This window comes from Pogoniulus pusillus, chromosome 1, assembly GCF_015220805.1.
Source record: "Pogoniulus pusillus isolate bPogPus1 chromosome 1, bPogPus1.pri, whole genome shotgun sequence".
NCBI lineage: Eukaryota > Metazoa > Chordata > Aves > Piciformes > Lybiidae > Pogoniulus > Pogoniulus pusillus.
In genome coordinates, this window is record NC_087264.1 from 5,020,029 (window position 1) to 5,037,521 (window position 17,493).

The 17,493-nt window shown below is 49.2% G+C and overlaps 1 protein-coding gene across 1 annotated transcript in view; it reads left to right on the forward strand.

The window, feature by feature from the left end:
* Positions 1-17,329, forward strand: part of MNAT1 (MNAT1 component of CDK activating kinase) — a 191,244-nt gene extending 173,915 nt beyond the window's left edge. The window contains exon 8 of the mRNA XM_064154531.1: positions 16,835-17,329. Within this exon, the coding sequence (XP_064010601.1) occupies positions 16,835-16,955 (121 nt within the window). The 3' untranslated portion in view covers positions 16,956-17,329. The remainder of the gene's footprint in view (positions 1-16,834) is intronic.
* The last annotated feature ends 164 nt before the right edge of the window (positions 17,330-17,493 follow it).

The following is a 17,493-nucleotide window of genomic DNA, read 5'->3' on the forward strand; positions in this document are numbered from 1 at the left end:
GTGATTTCATAAGAGTGGGGAGGCAGGTAACACCCAAACCATCACAGCTGGTGGGGGAGAAAAGGTGATGTTGCTTTCCCCTTAGGTCCAGATTCTTAGGGAGATCAGTGATGATTCAGAGCTGTGCAACAGAGCAGGTAGATGGAGGAGGCAAAGTGGGGAAAGGATGTAGCAGTGTCCTGCAGTGACGATTCAGAGCTGAGCAACAGAGCAGGTAGATGGAGGAGGCAAAGTGGGGAAAGGATGTAGCAGTGTCCTGCAGTGATGATTCAGAGCTGTGCAACAGAGCAGGTAGACGGAGAAGGCAAACTGGGCAAAGGATGTAGGTGTGTAGGACTCTGTAAGGCTGCAGCCTGGCTGTGGCAATGCCTGACATTTTGTCAACTTGAGCCTCTGTCCTCCCCTGCTGAGACTAAAATGCAATACTTCAGTGAGAAAAAACTAGTCTAAAATTGTGCAATTTGGTCCATTTTCAAGTCTCAGGTCCAAAGTCAAGGTCCTTGCCAGAGCTCTTGGGGTAGAAGTATCCCCTCTGTGCTTGGAGCCTTTGACACTGTCTGCCACAAGAAGCTCCTAGCCAAGCTGGCAGCTCATGGTTTGGACAGATTCACTCTGTGCTGGATCAAGAACTGGCTGGATGGCAGAGCCCAGAGAGTGGTGGTGAATGGTGCCACATCCAGTTGGCAGCTGGCACTAGTGGTGTTCCCCAGGGATCAGTGCTGGGCCCAGTCCTGTTCAATATCTTTATTGATGACCTGGACGAGGGGATTGAGTCCTGCATCAGTAAGTTTGCAGATGACACCAAGCTAGGAGCAGGTGTGGATCTGTTGGAGGGTAGGAGAGCCCTGCAGAGGGACCTGGACAGGCTGGATGGGTGGGCAGAGGCCAATGGGATGAGATTGAACAAGGCCAAGAGCAGGGTTCTGCACTTTGGCCACAACAACCCCAAGCAGCACTACAGGCTGGGGACTGAGTGGCTGGAGAGGGGGCTGAAGAAAGGGACCTGGGGGTACTGATAGAGAGTAGCTGAAGATGAGGCAGCAGAGTGCCCAGGTGGCCAGGAGAGCCAATGGCATCCTGGCCTGGATCAGGAACAGTGTGGCCAGTAGGACAAGGGAGGTTCTTCTGCCCCTGTACTCAGCACTGGTCAGGCCACACCTTGAGTGCTGTGTCCAGTTTTGGGCCCCTCAATTCAAGAAAGATGTTGAGGTGCTGGAACATGTCCAGAGAAGGGCAACGAAGCTGGTGAGGGGCCTGGAGCACAAATCCTATGAGGAGAGGTTGAGGGAGCTGGGCCTGTTTAGCCTGGAGAAGAGGAGGCTCAGGGGTGATCTTATTACTGTCTACAACTACCTGAAGGGGCATTGTAGCCAGGTGGGGGTGGCCTCTTCTGCCAGGCAAGCAGCAATAGAACAAGGGGACACAGTCTCAAGTTGTGCCAGTGTAGGTATAGGCTGGATGTTAGGAAGAAGTTCTTCACAGAGAGAGTGATTGGCATTGGAATGGGCTGCCCAGGGAGGTGGTGGAGTCACCGTCCCTGGAGGTGTTGAAGCAAAGCCTGGATGAGGCACTTAGTGCCATGGTCTGGTTGATTGGTTAGGGCTGGGTGCTAGGTTGGCCTGGATGATCTTGGAGGTCTCTCCCAACCTGGATGATTCTATGATTCTATGATTCTATGGAGCAGGCATTTCTGTACTTTGCAGTTCAGGTACAACTGTGACCATCCTTGTGGTCTGTTGCCACAGAACTGTACATGCAGCAAAATGTACTGAGAAAGGGGGGGGGGAAGTCTCCGCAGATCTCCATCGTCTTTCTGTAGGTGTTCCTGACTGAGTGCTCTGTTCAGGAAGGGCTCCATTTGCTTCACAGCTGCATAATTTACATGGAAGCTGGTCCAGGAGGAATCTCTTTCATGTAGCATGCTCAAAGCCCCAGTTCATCAATATGGATGGCTTGCTGTGCGCTGGGGGATTTATGGTAGGCGGTGGGGTGTGCGGAAGTGAGAGAAAAAGAGAGTCAGGAACAGTAGGGAGTTTCTATCCTAAAAGAAGAATTTGTGTGTCCAAAAGAACTGTGTTTTCAGAAGAAAAGCTGTGTTTTTCCTCTTTTTGCCTGCAGAAAATGTGCTCTGTTCCTGGAGTTGAAGCCAGGGAACCGTTCCCCTAGGTGTAAGGAAAGTCACAGTGATGTTTTTAATACTGAGCTTGCCCTATGCCTAAAAGCAATGTATAGCAAAAACCTCTGTTCCTGGAGTTGAACCCAGGGAACTGTTCCCCTAGGTGCAGGGAAAGCCACAGTGATGTTTTTAATACTGAGCTTGCCCTATGCCTAAAAGCAATGTATAGCAGAAACCTCTGTTCCTGGAGTTGAACCCAGGGAACCGTTCCCCTAGCTGTAAGGAAAGACACAGTTATGCTTTTGGTGGATGAGAAGCTCAACAGGAGCCAGCAGTGTGCACTTGCAGCCCAGAAAGCCAAGCAGAGCCTGGGCTGCAGCAGAAGTGTGGCCAGTAGATTGAGCGAGGTGATTCTCCCCCTCTACTCCACTCTGCTGAGACCCCACCTGGAATACTGCATCCAATTCTGGAGCCCACATTACAAGAGGAATGTGGAGATGCTGGAGTGTGTCCAGAGAAGGGCCAGGAGGATGCTCAGAGGGCTGCAGCAACTCTGCTGTGAGCACAGACTGAAAGAGTTGGGGCTGTGTAGTCTGGAGAAAAGGAAGCTCCCAGGTGACCTTCTTGTGACCTTCCAGTATCTGAAGGGAGCCTACAAAAAGCTGGGGAGGGACTTTTGAGTCTCTCAGGGAGGGACAGGACTGGGGGGAGTGGAGCAAAGCTGGAGGTGGGGAGATTGAGACTGGAGGTGAGGAAGTTGTTGAGCATGAGAGTGGTGAGAGGCTGGAATGGGTTGCCCAGGGAGGTGGTTGAGGCCCCATGGCTGGAGATGTTTAAGGCCAGGCTGGATGAGGCTGTGAGCAGCCTGCTCTAGGGTAGGGTGTCTCTGCCCATGGCATGGGGGTTGGAACTAGCTGATCCTTGTGGTCCCTTCCATCCCTGGCTGATTCTATGATTTGAATACTGAAATTGCCCTATGCTTAAAAGCAAAATACAGCAAAAAGTTCTATTCCTAGAGTTGAACCTAGGGAACTGTTCCCCTAGCTGTGAGGAAAGACACAGGGATGCTTTTAAAACTGAACTTGCCCTATGCTTAAAACCAAAAGAAAATAAAAAGGGAAAAGATAAGCTTATGAAAACAAGCCTGACTCAGCTAGTAAGTTACAAAACAATACCTAACTTCCTCAGAGTAGTAGTAATAATAGTTTAAAGATATCCATGTTATTCTGGTGACCTCTGTCCATTTAGTGCCATGGTCTAGATGAGTGGACAGGGCTGGGTGCTAGGTTGGGCTGGATGATCACAGTATCACCAAGGCTGGAAGAGACCTCACAGATCATCAAGTCCAACCCTTTACCACAGAGCTCAAGGCTAGACCATGGCACCAAGTGCCACGTCCAATCCTGCCTTGAACAGCTCCAGGGACGGCGACTCCACCACCTCCCCGGGCAGCCCATTCCAGTGTCCAATCACTCTCTCAGTGAAGAACTTTCTCCTCATCTTGGAGGTATCTTCCAACCTCGTTGATTCTAAGAGTAGAGTTGGAGGGCATGGGGAAAGATGAAGAATTTGAAGGTCAAAGCATGTCAAAACATTTCCACAACATGTTAAAGAGGGAGAGAGAGCTACTTTGCAGTGAGAGAAACGATGCCTTAATGGTCCCTTCAGCCACTGGAAAGGAAACAGCACAGAGATTGTAGCTGAGAAAAGGCCCTTGTGCTCAATGACATTCTTCTCAGGGTCAAGGACGAGTGGAGCCTGATTTAGTCATAGACTAAATGCAGCTGCAGTTCTGCAGCCCTCCCAAGTGTAATCTATACTAGCCATGCAGAGCAAGTGTTTTGCTGGATTCCAGCTAGGGCTGCAGTGTCCTTGTGAGGCAGCGAGGCTGCTGAAGGGCGTTAAAATGCTTACTTGCAGTTGTTAGAGCAGATTCTCTGATGGCTGATTGATTTACTGGATCTGGAAGTTCAGACCTGGAAACCTGAGTGAGGGAGAATGCCTTTGCCACGGTGGCAAGGCTGGGTGTTGAGAGGATAGGCAGCTGGCGGGTGACCTCAGGAAGATGATGAATGGGGGACCAGGTGCCCTCGCTCAGCCAAGAGCACTCCCAGCTCCTCTGCGCTCTGCAGCGTGGGTTACGGAAGTCACTCCTGCTGGAGGAAGCCTTCCTGTGAGCAAGGCTTCTAGAAATAAACATTAACCTTTCGCTGCCACCTAAGTTTGGAGGGACAATGATTTCAAGCAGCTCTTTCTTGTTGAGGTTCAGCAAGACCAAGTGCAAGGTCCTGCATCTGGGTCGAGGCAATGCCAAGCACAAGTCCAGGCTGGGCAGTGAGTGGCTGGAGAGCAGCCCTGAGGAGGGGGATGTGGGGGTGCTGCTGGATGAGAAGCTCGACAGGAGGCAGTAGTGTGCACTTGCAGCCCAGAAAGCTGGAGAAGTGTGGCCAGCAGGGTGAGGGAGGTGATTCTCTGCCTCTACTCCGTTCTGCTAAGACCCCACCTGGAGTACTGCATCCAGTTCTGGAGCCCCTATTCAAAGAGGGATGTGGAGATGCTGGAGTGTGTCCAGAGAAGGGCTATGAGGATGCTCAGAGGGCTGCAGGAGGTCTGCTGTGAGCACAGACTGAAAGAGTTGGGGCTGTTGTGTCTGGAGCAGAGGAGGCTCCCAGGTGACCTTCTTGTGGCTTTCCAGGATCTGAAGGGAGCCTACAAAAAAGCTGGGGAGGGACTTTTTCAGGATATCAGCCTGCTCTAGGGTAGGGTGTCTCTGCCCATGGCAGGGGGGTTGGAACTAGCTGATCCTTGTGGTCTCTTCCAACCCTGACTGATTCTAGGATTCTATGCTATTTGAGAAAGAATTTAAGCAGCAGTTCTTTCCAGTTGGGAAAAACAAAGGCAATTCATCCAAACAGTAGCACTCAGGCTTGTTTTGGAGGCAGCCTGTAGGCAGCCAATGGGAATGTGTGGTGCTGAGGTGTGCGGGGAGCAGCAAGCAACGAACTGCACAGCATAAGCAGTTACAGCTCTTGACTGACATATATAGAGACATTAAACTGATTAAATACATTGCTGGGAGGGAAGTGGGACATGAGGGAGTCCCCCCCAACAACTGAAGAAAGCAAAGGCAGGGCAGGACTTGTATAAAGTATCTTCTATGGAGTTGAAACTCTTGAATGAATTGTGTAGCCTTTAGTTTTCCTTTGCTGAAGTTTGCTCCTTTAGTTCTGCTTTCCATTTCTCATTTTTATTTTTAAATGGGCAGTCACTTGCTAAAATAAGGAGAACTTTCAGATAATCATAGTCCTGCATCTGTCCTGGAACAGCACTGAAGTCTAGAAACTGTGTTAGAATAGAATAGAATAGAATCAAGCAGGTTGGAAGAGACCTTCAGGATCATCCAGGCTAACCTAGCACCCAGCCCTGGCCAGTCAACCAGACCATGGCACTAAGTGCCTCAGCCAGGCTTTGCTTCAACACCTCCAGGGACAGTGTCTCCACCACCTCCCTGGGCAGCCCATTCCAATGCCAATCACTCTCTCTGCCAACAATTTCCTCCTAACATCCAACCTGTACTTCCCCTGGCACACCCTGAGACTGTGTCCCCTTGTTCTGTTGCTGCTTGCCTGGCAGAAGAGACCAAACTCCTCCTGGCTACAGCCTCCCTTCAGGTAGTTGTAAACAGCAATGAGGTCAGCCCTGAGCCTCCTCTTCTCCAGCCTAAACACCCCCAGCTCCCTCAGCCTCTCCTCATAGGGTTTGTGTTCCAGGCCCCTCACCAGCTTAGTTGCCCTTCTCTGGACACCTTCCAGCACCTCAACATCTCTCTTGAATTGAGGAGCCCAGAACTGGACACAGCACTCAAGGTGTGGCCTGAGCAGTGCTGAGTACAGGGGCAGAAGAACCTCCCTTGTCCTACTGGCCACACTGTTCCTGATGCAGGCCAGGATGCCATTGGCTCTCTTGCCCACCTTGGCACACTGCTGGCTCATCTACAGCTACTCTCTACCAGTACCCCCAGGTCCCTTTCCTCCTGGCTGCTCTCCAGCTGCTCTATCCCCAGCCTCTAGCCTGGTAGATGCCCCATCCCTAGAAATATTCAAGGTTGGGCTGGATGGGGCTCTGAGCAACCTGATCTAGTTGAAGATGTCCTTGCTGACTGCAGGGGGATTGGAGTAGATGTCCTTTAAAGGTCTCTTCTAACCCAAAACATTCTGTGATTCTGTGATTCCATCCCTCATATCAGCTTGTCAGTGGAAATGTTTGCTCTCTGCAGTCTGGATTTCACCACAAAAAGAGGAAGCTTTCAGGGAAAGTAGCACGGGAAAAACTGATTCTGTTCTTTCCCCCACCCACAAGGATGGCTTCTTTGTGTCTTTGAGTTTAAAGGATTTTCTGCTGTGAGGTTTACAACTGCACTCAACAATGTCACAAGTCATCTCTATTGATGTTTCAGATGCAAGTAATGAGAGAGATCTCATGTATGCTGCTCACCATTAAAAAAGGAAACATCAAATGAAAGTGCCTAAGTTTTTATGTTAAACACCCCAGAGGTTCCTTTGTTGGTCACTGTAGTGGCTGAGGGGTAAGAAGTGAAGCTGCCTCTTATGGAGCAGGAGCACTGAGGTGCTGCTGGGATGCTGTGGTGCCAGGGCATGTGTGGCTTTGGGCTGCCAACATCTGAAATGTTTGTCCTCTGATAAAAGGGAGAAGAGGAAAGCAGGAAAAGTGGGAGAAATAACTTGTCAGTGATTTCTACTTTGGCAGTCAGAAGTGGTTTCATCAAAGACAACTGTTTCATGGCTCACATTACCTGACTTTGCCAGGCTGGATGGGTGGGCAGAGGCCAATGGGATTAGATTGAACAAGGCCAAGTGCAGGGTTCTACACTTTGGCGACAACAACCCCAAGCAGCACTACAGGCTGGGGACAGAGTGGCTGGAGAGTAGCCAGGAAGAAAGGGACCTGGGGGTGCTGGTAGAGAGTAGCTGAAGATGAGCCAGCAGTGTGCCCAGGTGGGCAGCACAGCCAATGGCATCCTGGCCTGGATCAGGAACAGTGTGGCCAGCAGTTCAAGGGAGGTTCTTCTGCCCCTGTACTCAGCACTGCTCAGGCCACACCTTGAGTGCTGTGTCCAGTTCTGGGCTCCTCAATTCAAGAGAGATGTTGAGGTGCTGGAAGGTGTCCAGAGAAGGGCAACAAAGCTGGTGAGGGGCCTGGAGCACAGCCCTGTGAGGAGAGGCTGAGGGAGCTGGGGGTGTGCAGCCTGCAGAAGAGGAGGCTCAGGGCAGACCTCATTGCTGTCTACAACTAACCAAAGGGAGGCTGTAGCCAGGTGGGGTTGGTCTCTTCTCCCATGCAACCAGCAAGAGAAGAAAGGGACAGTGTCAAGTTGTGCTGTGGAAGGTCTAGGCTGGATGTTAGGGGGCAAGTTCTTGCCAGAGAGTGATTGGCATTGGAATGGGCTGCCCAGGGAGGTGGTGGAGTCACTGTCCCTGGAGGTGTTGAAGCAAAGCCTGGCTGAGGCACTTGGTGCCATGGTCTAGTTGATTGTCCTAGGGCTGGGTGCTAGGTTGGACTGAGTGATCTTGGAGGTCTCTTTCAACCTGGTTGATTCTATGATTGTGTGATATGGGCTGAGCAAGTTTGTGGCAAAGAAAAGTCAGAGTCTGCAGTATTCCTGCATTTGTGCCTTTGGCACTCATCTGACACCTTGGTGATCATTTCTGCTCACTAAGCCCTCAGAAAACTAGCACAGCTCACAGTTTTAGTGCTAACAAAATAGACTGGCTTACTAAGCTGAATCTGAACTGGTGGAAATGCTGTCTGCAGGTGGGGTTGCAGAGGTTTCAAGGGTGATATTTATGGTAGGCTCTCCTGTTATCTTCAACAGAATTCTTCTGTGGACCACACTGTATTGTGGTATTTTGATTGACTTTTCATTGTACTCATGCACCGTGGGCTGGATTTGATCTTGTCCTGCTGTAAGACTTAATAGGTGACATAATCAGGTTAAAAATACATCATTTTTTCTGTCTGCCTTAGGATCTATCTGTTGAGACTTTGTCATGCTGAGCAGTTTTCTGGCATATACACTGATTGCTGCTATTACATACACAGAGGCTTTGCAAAACCCCCAAACCACCTCCACATCAACAACCAACCTTCCCTCAGCTTTTGCCCTGAGTAGTTGTCTGTCTGTTTGCTGGTGCTTGCAGCAAATTGAAACTGAATTTATTGGCCAAATGACATCTTGGTTCCTTCAAGCAGCCATGGACATATTCTTTTCCAAGACAAAACTATCTTTGTTCAGCTATTAAATAGATTTCTCTTTCTTAGCCTTTGTTGTCCCGGGGGATGGATGAGAAGAGCAGCTGATGTAGGTCTCCTACTGCTAGCAGGGCTGGAAGCATGACTGTAGGCATGGTACAAAACTTGAAGTTGGGCCCATGAGGAGCCTTTGATGAATTCATGGTTCTGCTGGAGTTGCACTCTATGCTGGAACAGGCTGTGCTGGTTGAACTTCAGCAGGAATTTCTGGTACAAATGATAGCTGAGTTGTTTGGTAAGATCTGAGTCCTGTATCAGTAAGTTTGCAGATGACACCAAGCTAGGAGCAGGTGTGGAGCTGTTGGAAGGTAGGAGAGCCCTGCAGAGGGACCTGGACAGGCTGGATGGGTGAGCAAAGGCCAATGGGATGAGATTGAACAAGGCCAAGGGCAGGGTTCTACACTTTGGCCACAACAACCCCAAGCAGTGCTACAGGCTGGGGACAGCAGGAGAGCAGCCAGGAAGAAAGGGACGTGGGGGTGCTGGTAGAGAATAGCTGAAGATGAGGCAGCAGTGTGCCCAGGTGGCCAGAGGAACCAGTGGCATCCTGGGCTGGCTCAGGAACAGTGTGACCAGTAGAACAAGGGAGGTTATTCTGCCCCTGTACTCAGCACTGGTCAGGCCACACCTTGAGTGCTGTGTCCAGTTCTGGGCTCTTCAGTTCCAGAGAGATGTTGAGGTGCTGGAAGGTGTCCAGAGAAGGGCAACAAAGCTGGTGAGGGGCCTGGAACACAGCCCTGTGAGGAGAGGCTGAGGGAGCTGGGGGTGTGCAGCCTGCAGAAGAGGAGGCTCAGGGCTGACCTCATTGCTGTCTACAGGTACCTGAAGGGAGGCTGTAGCCAGGTGGGGTTGGTCTCTTCTCCCAGGCAAGCAGCAACAGAAGAAAGGGACACAGTCTCAAGTTGTGCCAGGGGAGGTCTAGGCTGGATATTAGGAGGAAGTTGTTGCCAGAGAGAGTGATTGGCATTGGATGGGGCTGCCCAGGGAGGTGGTGGAGTCACCATTCCTGGAGGTGTTGAAGCAAAGCCTGGCTGAGGCACTTAGTGCCATGGTCTGGTTGACTGGCTAGAGCTGGGTGCTAGGTTGGACTGGATGATGTTGGAGGTCTCTTTCAACCTGGTTGATTCTATGAAGGTGATTCTATGCCCAAAGAGTGGCTGAGGTTTGACTTTTTTGAAGACCTGGGATCAGGCTTGTAGCTAGTCCTCAGAGGGATGAAAAGGTGAGAGCCACTATGTATGTGAATAACTCCTAGTGAAGATCTATTCCAAAATCTATTTCCCAAGATTATTTCATGGAATCATAGAATCAGTGAGGGCTGGAAGACACCACAAGGATCATCTAGCTCCAATCCCCCTGCCATGGCCAGGGACACCCTACCCTAGATCAGCCTACCAGAGCCTTATCCAGCCTGGCCTTAAACACCTCCACCCATGGGGCTTCAACCACCTCCCTGGGCAGCCCATCCCAGCCTCTCACCACTCTCATGCTCAACAACTTCCTCCTCACATCCAGTCTGAATCTCCCCACCTCCAGCTTTGCTCCATTCCCCCCAGTCCTGTCACTCCCTGACAGCCTAAAAACTCCCTCCCCTGCATTTTTGCAGCCCCCCTTCAGATACTGTTTAATGAATAACATCAGTGAACTCAGCTCATTTTATAAGCAAATGCTGATTTGGCTCCATGAAGTGACTGTGTGGTAGAAGTGGTTCAGTCAAAAGCAGAGTTTCTTGGAGGAGCTCTTTTTTACCTGGTCAGGGGCTATAGAGTAACCCAGGCCACATATTCCTTGAGGAAGAAACAAGCCAGAGAAAATGCAGTTCCTCCTCTGTGTCTCTCAGCTGATAAGACCCAGTCTCTGCACTAGCACTCTGAACAATGCTTCGACAGCTCATCGTTGAGACTTGCTAAATCTAATGAAAGGTTCAGGAATGCAGCATATGCTACTGCCTTACTCATGCTTTACACAGTTTTCCAGACTGGAATATTGTGCTTGCTTTTGTCTAACTACTGTTTATTATTTAAGTGATGAATCTGGAAAATTTCCCAGCTTTAATGTCTGCCTCATTACTTTCTCTCTTGGATACTGCAGATAAGCAGATGAGCAGTAAATCTGTGCCGTGGAACAGACTTGCATTATCTTTTTAGGGTTGTTGGGATTTTTTTTTTTCCCCTGTCAAACAATGTGTGAATGATTTTTCTTTTCCTCACCCCCATAAAACACCTAATAGATCAGGGGAAGGAGAATCTGCATGCCAAATAGGCAGTGCTCCACATGTATGGCCAGAAACGCTCCTGGCAGCGGTTTTATCTCGGGGAGACAATGGAAGATTCTGTCAAGCAATCTCCTGCTCTTAGAGGTCTCAGTTGGGAAGTGCTGCTGGGCTTTTTTGGGGTTGTTCTTTGGATGTTTGAGGAGTGTTTTGGTTTTGTTGGTTGGATGTTTGGGGGGGTGTTTTGGTTTGCCATGGTCTAGTTGACTGGATAGGGCTGGGGGATAGGTTGGACTGGATGATCTTGGAGGTCTCTTCCAAACTGGTTGATTCTATGATTCTGTGTTTGGGGGGTGTTTTGACTTTGTTCCTTGGATGTTTGGGGGGGTGTTTTGATTTTGTTCCTTGGATGTTTGGGGGTTGTTTTGGTTTGCCATGGTCCAGTTGACTGGCTAGGGCTGGGTGCTAGGCTGGACTGGATGATCTTGGAGGTCTCTTCCAACCTGGTTGATTCTATGATTCTATGTTTGGGGGGTGTTTTGGTTTTGTTCCTTGGATGTTTGAGGGGGTGTTTTGGTTTTGTTGGTTGAATGTTTGGGGGTTGGTTTTGTTGGTTGGATGTTTGGGGGGTGTTTTGGTTTTGTTCCTTGGATGTTTGGGGGGGTGTTTTGGTTTTGTTGGTTGAATGTTTGGGGGTTGGTTTTGTTGGTTGGATGTTTGGGGGGTGTTTTGGTTTTGTTCCATGGATGTTTGGGTTGTGGTTCAGTTGTTGTTGTTGTTGTTTTGTTTTGGTGTGTTGTGTTTTGTTTGCTGGTGCTCCTCCTTCTGCTCCTTGCTCCATGCCTCGCTCCATTCCTTGCTCCTTCCCTCCCTCCTATCTTTTCTCCCTCCTCCCTCCCTCCTTCCTTCCCTCCTTCCTCCCTCCTTCCGTCTCTTTCCTCCCTCTTTTTCTCCCTCCTTCTCTCCCCCCTCTGTCCTTTTCTCCCTCCTGTCTTCCCTTCATTCCTCCCTCTTTCCCTCTTCCTTCCCTCCCTCCTTCCCTCTTTCCTTTCCTCTCCTTTCCTCCCTCTTTTTCACCTTCCTTTTCTCCTTCCTTCCTTGGAAAACCATCCCCAGGAATCATAGAATCACATAATCAACCAGGCTGGAAGAGACCTCCAAGATCATCCAGTCCAGCCTAGCACCCAGCCCTAGACAATCAACCAGACCATGGCACTAAGTGCCTCAGCCAGGCTTTGCTTCAACACCTCCAGGGACGATGACTCCACACCTCCCTGGGCAGCCCATTCCAATGCCAATCACTCTCTCTGTGAATAACTTCCATGCTTGATTCTGAGCCTCTGCACCAAGTGTGAATGACACCTCTTTCCCTGAAAACAGGAACCTTCCCCCCCTCCCCCCGGGTTTAAATTGGACAGGATGATCTTGGAGATCTCCTCCAACCTGGTTGATTCTATGATTCTATGGTGATGAGAAACTGAAGGTCAGGAATGAGCCCCACAAAGGCTCCTGAAGAAGAAAATATGATGTGTTTTAGCTGATGTGAAAGGTTAATGGGAAGATCAACATCCAATGGTTGCAGCTAAGGAAAAGAGGCTTGTTTGGACAAAGCCTGAAGCGAAGCATACAGGGGATGGGAAGTGTGAAACCGTGGGGCAGAGAACACACAGCTCTTTAGCCCTGCTCAAAAATAATAGGGTGGACTTTTTTACCTTCAGAGTTTAGTCTGCCTTCAGTAAAAACAAGTTAACAGGAAAAAAGATCTCTGCCCCAGAAAAAGCAAACCTCTTTTTCCTGGTTTCTGCTTATAAGATTTACAGGTACTTAAAATAAACCTATGAAAAACAGAGCCAGTGTGCTGGAATTTGCTAACTAGGGAGAGCAATTACCTCCAGGTCCCAAGACCTAACGGAGCTTGACTTTTGAAAATCAGACTTGGCAAGCGTTTCTTCCTGCTGCTGTTGTAAAGGTGTACATGAAAAGATGTGCTGACCTTTGCCAGAAACCCCAGGAATTCAGTTCAGAGAGATTCCCCTGTGAAGGGCGCAGCCAGATTGCAGGCAGCACAGATGGGGATGGGTGTGGAAAAGCCAGGGGAACGTTCACTGCTCATTGTGTGGCTTCAGCGTGGCAGATTCTTTGCGATTGCCTGGTGTGCCACAGTAATTAAATGGGTCAAGAGCAGGAAGTTTAGGTACTTAACAAGAAAATAAAGACCTCACTTGACAGCCAGCAGTGTGTCATGCTTGTTTCACAGGGGTAAGGAGAATTAAATGCAGGTTGCTGTAGCAGAAGTTGACTTGAGCATTTTTGGAAGTGATTTTGTGTTGCTTCAGAGATCACATAATTACCAATTAACTACGAATCATAGAATCAATCAGGTTGGGAGAGACCTGCAAGATCATCCACTCCACCTTATCACCCAGCCCTGACCAATCAGCTAGACCATGGCATTAAATGCCTCATCCAGGCTTTGCCTGAACACCTCCAGGGATGGCAACTCCACCACCTCCCTGGGCAGCCCATTCCAATGCCAATCACTCTCTCTGGCAAGAACATCCAGCCTAGACCTCCCCCACAACAACTTGAGACTGTGTCCCCTTGTTCTGTTGCTGCTTGCCTGGAGGAAGAGACCAACCTCACCTGGCTACAACCTCCCTTTGGTTAGTTGTAGACAGCAATGAGGTCTGCCCTGAGCCTCCTCTTCTGCAGGCTGCACACCCCCAGCTCCCTCAGCCTCTCCTCACAGGGCTGTGCTCCAGACCTCTCACCAGCTTCATTGCCCTTCTCTAGACACATTCCAGTATCTCCATGTCATTCTTGAATTGAGGAGCCCAGAACTGGACACAGTACTGAAGGTGTGGCTGGAACGGATGTAAATCATCCCTCTTATGAAACCAGTGCCCCAGTTTTGGATGACCTAAAAAAAGGGAAGCAGTAGCCTCTGCCTCTCTCCTTTAGTGATATATAAGAAACAAAAGATCAGCAGTGAAAAACACACAACCAACCTTTGTTAGCAATATTGTAATCCTGTTTTCTCTGGACTAGTCCACGTATGAGTGGAAATGAAGTTTGTGCAATGAGATAGAGACGTTAGAAGTCTGAGATGGGAACTGCTTTTTATAAGGCTGGTTTGGAGGATGGAGGTAGTTTCACACCAGCCTTTTGAAGGAAATTACTTGCTGTTGTCAGTATCCCTACACCAGTCCTGGCTGAGGGAAGGAGCTCCTGTTTCCCACAGCAGTTGTAAAAGGCCTGTGGGAAGGATGAGATTTTCCTCCTAAAATATTAAGGGACAAGTAACAAGAATGTAAAACCAAAAAAAACCCAAACCCTCAACAACAACAAAAAAACCACATTAAATGCATTTTCCCACAAAGCAGGAGCTCTGTGAGACCTTAAGAGGTCTCCTTTTAAGAGATGAGAGTAGCTTGGCTGCTCTGTTTTTGGAGTCCCTTTGGACTAAACTCTATTAGAAGCATTTGTGCCCTAATGTCCATGCCAATGCTGATGGGAAGCGGTGCCCGGAGAGGACCACACCCCATCACAAGATGATGCATAGCAGCAGAGCTCACCTCAACTCAGCCACCGGAGGCAAATTCCATGTCTCATCTTCAGCATCTCAGAAGCAATCACTCAGAACTGTTGCTTGTGTCTGTGCATTGTGGTTATTAGGTGCAAGAAACAAGAGGTTTAAAGCTGTAATTAATCATTTCTGAGTAACCACTTTCTCTACACATTTATGGCATCAGTGCCTATGACTGTTTAATATGTCTTACCTATAAAACCTGACCTGCTTTATATACTCTTTATAGAAACAGTGTACAGTCGTAAATTAAAAGATGCAACTGTTTGGGATATTTTACTGGTGGTCCTGTATTTCCCTGCCAAGTGTGCAGCTGGTTTAGGTTTCTCAGCATAACATTATAAAAGGCTGTATGAGTTTTGCAAGTTTATGCTTGAATTGCCAAGCCAGAGGTGGAATGACTCAACCTTCCCAGGAGCAACATGTACCGAGTGATGAATCAAAACAGCAGGCTGGAGCTCAGCGGCTTACACGGCCACTGTGGGGTCTCAGTTATGGTGTTTTAGCTGGTGGTCATTGTGCTGATCATGCACAATGTGGCTGTCTTGCTATTCAGTGGGGTTTTGGTGCAGAACTGATGCTGATCAGATACTGACAGATACTGGTCCTTATCTGTCTTGTATGGGGTGGAAGAACTACAGTTACAGCAGTGAATGGAACCATTCATCCCTCCCCCCCAACTCCGAGCAGACACCTTCAGTGGGAGCTCTTGGCATGCAAGGCTGTATTTGAGCCCTCAGAAGGAGCTGAGTGGAGCCAAGAGCTGGTGGCAGTGCCAATGTAGGTAGCATGTTTTCCAGCTGAACATAAAGAGAAGCTTTTGAGTTTAATGGAGCATTGGAATAGGCTGCTCAGAGAATCATCGAATCAACCAGGTTGGAAGAGACCTCCAAGGTCATCCAGTCCAACCTAGTACCCAGCCCTAGCCAGTCAACTAGACCATGGCACTAAGTGCCTCAGCCAGGCTTTCCTGAAAGACCTCCAGGGAGGTTGCAGAGTCTCAATGGAGCATTGGAATAGGCTGCTCAGAGAGGTTGTGGAGTCTCAGTGGAGCATTGGAATAGGCTGCTCAGAGAGGTTGTGGAGTCTCAGTGGAGCATTGGAATAGGCTGCTCAGAGAGGTTGTGGAGTCTCAGTGGAGCATTGGAATAGGCTGCTCAGAGAGGTTGTGGAGTCTCAGTGGAGCATTGGAATAGGCTGCTCAGAGAGGTTGTGGAGTCTCAGTGGAGCATTGGAATAGGCTGCTCAGAGAGGTTGTGGAGTCTCAATGGAGCATTGGAATAGGCTGCTCAGAGAGGTTGTGGTTCCAGGCAGCCTGCTCAAGGTGGTTCTGTTTTAACAGAGGGGTTGAACTGGATCTCTGGAGGTCCCTTCTAGCCCCTACCATTGTATGATTCTGTGTGTAAATGTTAACTCATCAGTTTGGCTAGTTTGGTGTAAAATCAGATGGCTCTGCAAATAGGTGGTGATGCCTAAAGAATGGTGAAGTTTAGAGGCTGCTTTAGCCAAAATGTTGACAACGGCCTCCTACAGATCTAATTCCCTGATGCTGGTTGACTTGCCCTAGATACAGTTTAGGCCTGAGAGCATCAAGTCTAGTCCTGTTGTCATTAGAGCAGCTGGCACATTTGGCTCTTGGGAGTACTCAGCATTAACTGGACAGAGCTGAAACCCTCTGATTCCTGTGGGAGCGCAGGAGGAAAACTGCTGTCATTGCTGTCATCGTCTTAGAAAGAACTACCAAAGTGGGGAAAATGCAACCCTGCCCCCAGAGTGAGCACAGAAAGTAGAAGACAGTGAGTGCCCTCATCCCTGTACAGCCTATTGGAAAGAGCCAAGCTTTCTCAGCCTGCTGCTTGGGCAGCTTGTCTGAAGGTGCATCAGTATCATTGAGTAGCTACTGTAGTTACTGCTGCATTCGTAGGAGGGTAGCAATAGGCAGCTGGGGACCTGGGAACGTGTCCAGAGAAGGGCAACGAAGCTGGTGAGGGGCCTGGAACACAGCCCTGTGAGGAGAGGCTGAGGGAGCTGGGGGTGTGCAGCCTGCAGAAGAGGAGGCTCAGGGTAGATCTCATTGCTGTCTACAACTACCTGAAGGGAGGTTGCAGCCAGGTGAGAGTTGGTCTCTTCTCCCAGACAACCAGCATCAGAACAAGGGGACACAGCGTCAAGTTGTGCTGGGGGAGGTCTAGGCTGGATGTTAGGAGGAAGTTGTTTCCAGAGAGAGTGATTGGCATTGGAATGGGCTGCCCAGGGAGGTGATGGAATCACTGTCCCTGGCGATGTTCAAGAGGAGACTGGATGAGGCACTTAGTGCCATGGTCTAGTTGATTAGACAGGGCTGGGTGCTAGGTTGGACTGGATGATGTTGGAGGTCTCTTCCAACCTGGTTGATTCTGTGATTCTGTGAAGCACTTAGTGCCATGGTCTAGTTGATTGGACAGGGCTGATAGTTTGGACTGGATTATTTTGGAGGTCTCTTCCAACCTGGTTGATTCTGTGCTTTCTCTCCAGAAGCAGCCTTGACCTCACTGTGCTGTGTACTACACAGGTGTCTACTTAGGCTCTGACATGCTTGTCTCTCTTTCAGGTACCTCAACCACGTACGAGCTGCCTCTCCACAGGATCTCGCCGGGGGCTATGCTTCTTCTCTTGCTTGTCACCGAGCTTTGCAGGATGCTTTCAGTGGTCTTTTCTGGCACCCCAGTTAGCATCAGCCTGCGGTCAAGGGACACTGAGTGGAGCAAGAAGCACCCGAAGCCAGCAAAGAGTGGGTGGAATTGCTGTCATCTGCACAATGGCTAAGCTGCAGTCACTTTTCTGTGTAAAACCAGCTGTGTGTAAGTGTTGGAAGGGGAGAAAAGAAGAACCCATCTGCACAAGAGCTTTGCTAAACATGGTAGATACATTTTTGTGGAGGGGGAAACTCGTTAGTCATGTGGCACTTTGCTGAGGGAGGCTGAAGCAATAAGCCACATCTAATGGAAGATGTGAATAACTCAGCTGTGTGTGTTTGAGGTTTAAAGAAATACACTTGTAAATGTTTTTTTCTTTTCTTTAAATAAAGCCAGACTTTTTTATTAAAGTCTGTGGTTTTACTCTTATTGCAGGGGGTTTTATTTGCACAAGCATTTAAATGCCATTTTGATTATAACATTTAGTGTCAATATTCAAGCCTGCATTTTCTTGCCATAAAACTAGTTTCCCCGGTTCAGACAAGTGGGTTTTTCCTCCTGCCAGCTGGATGAG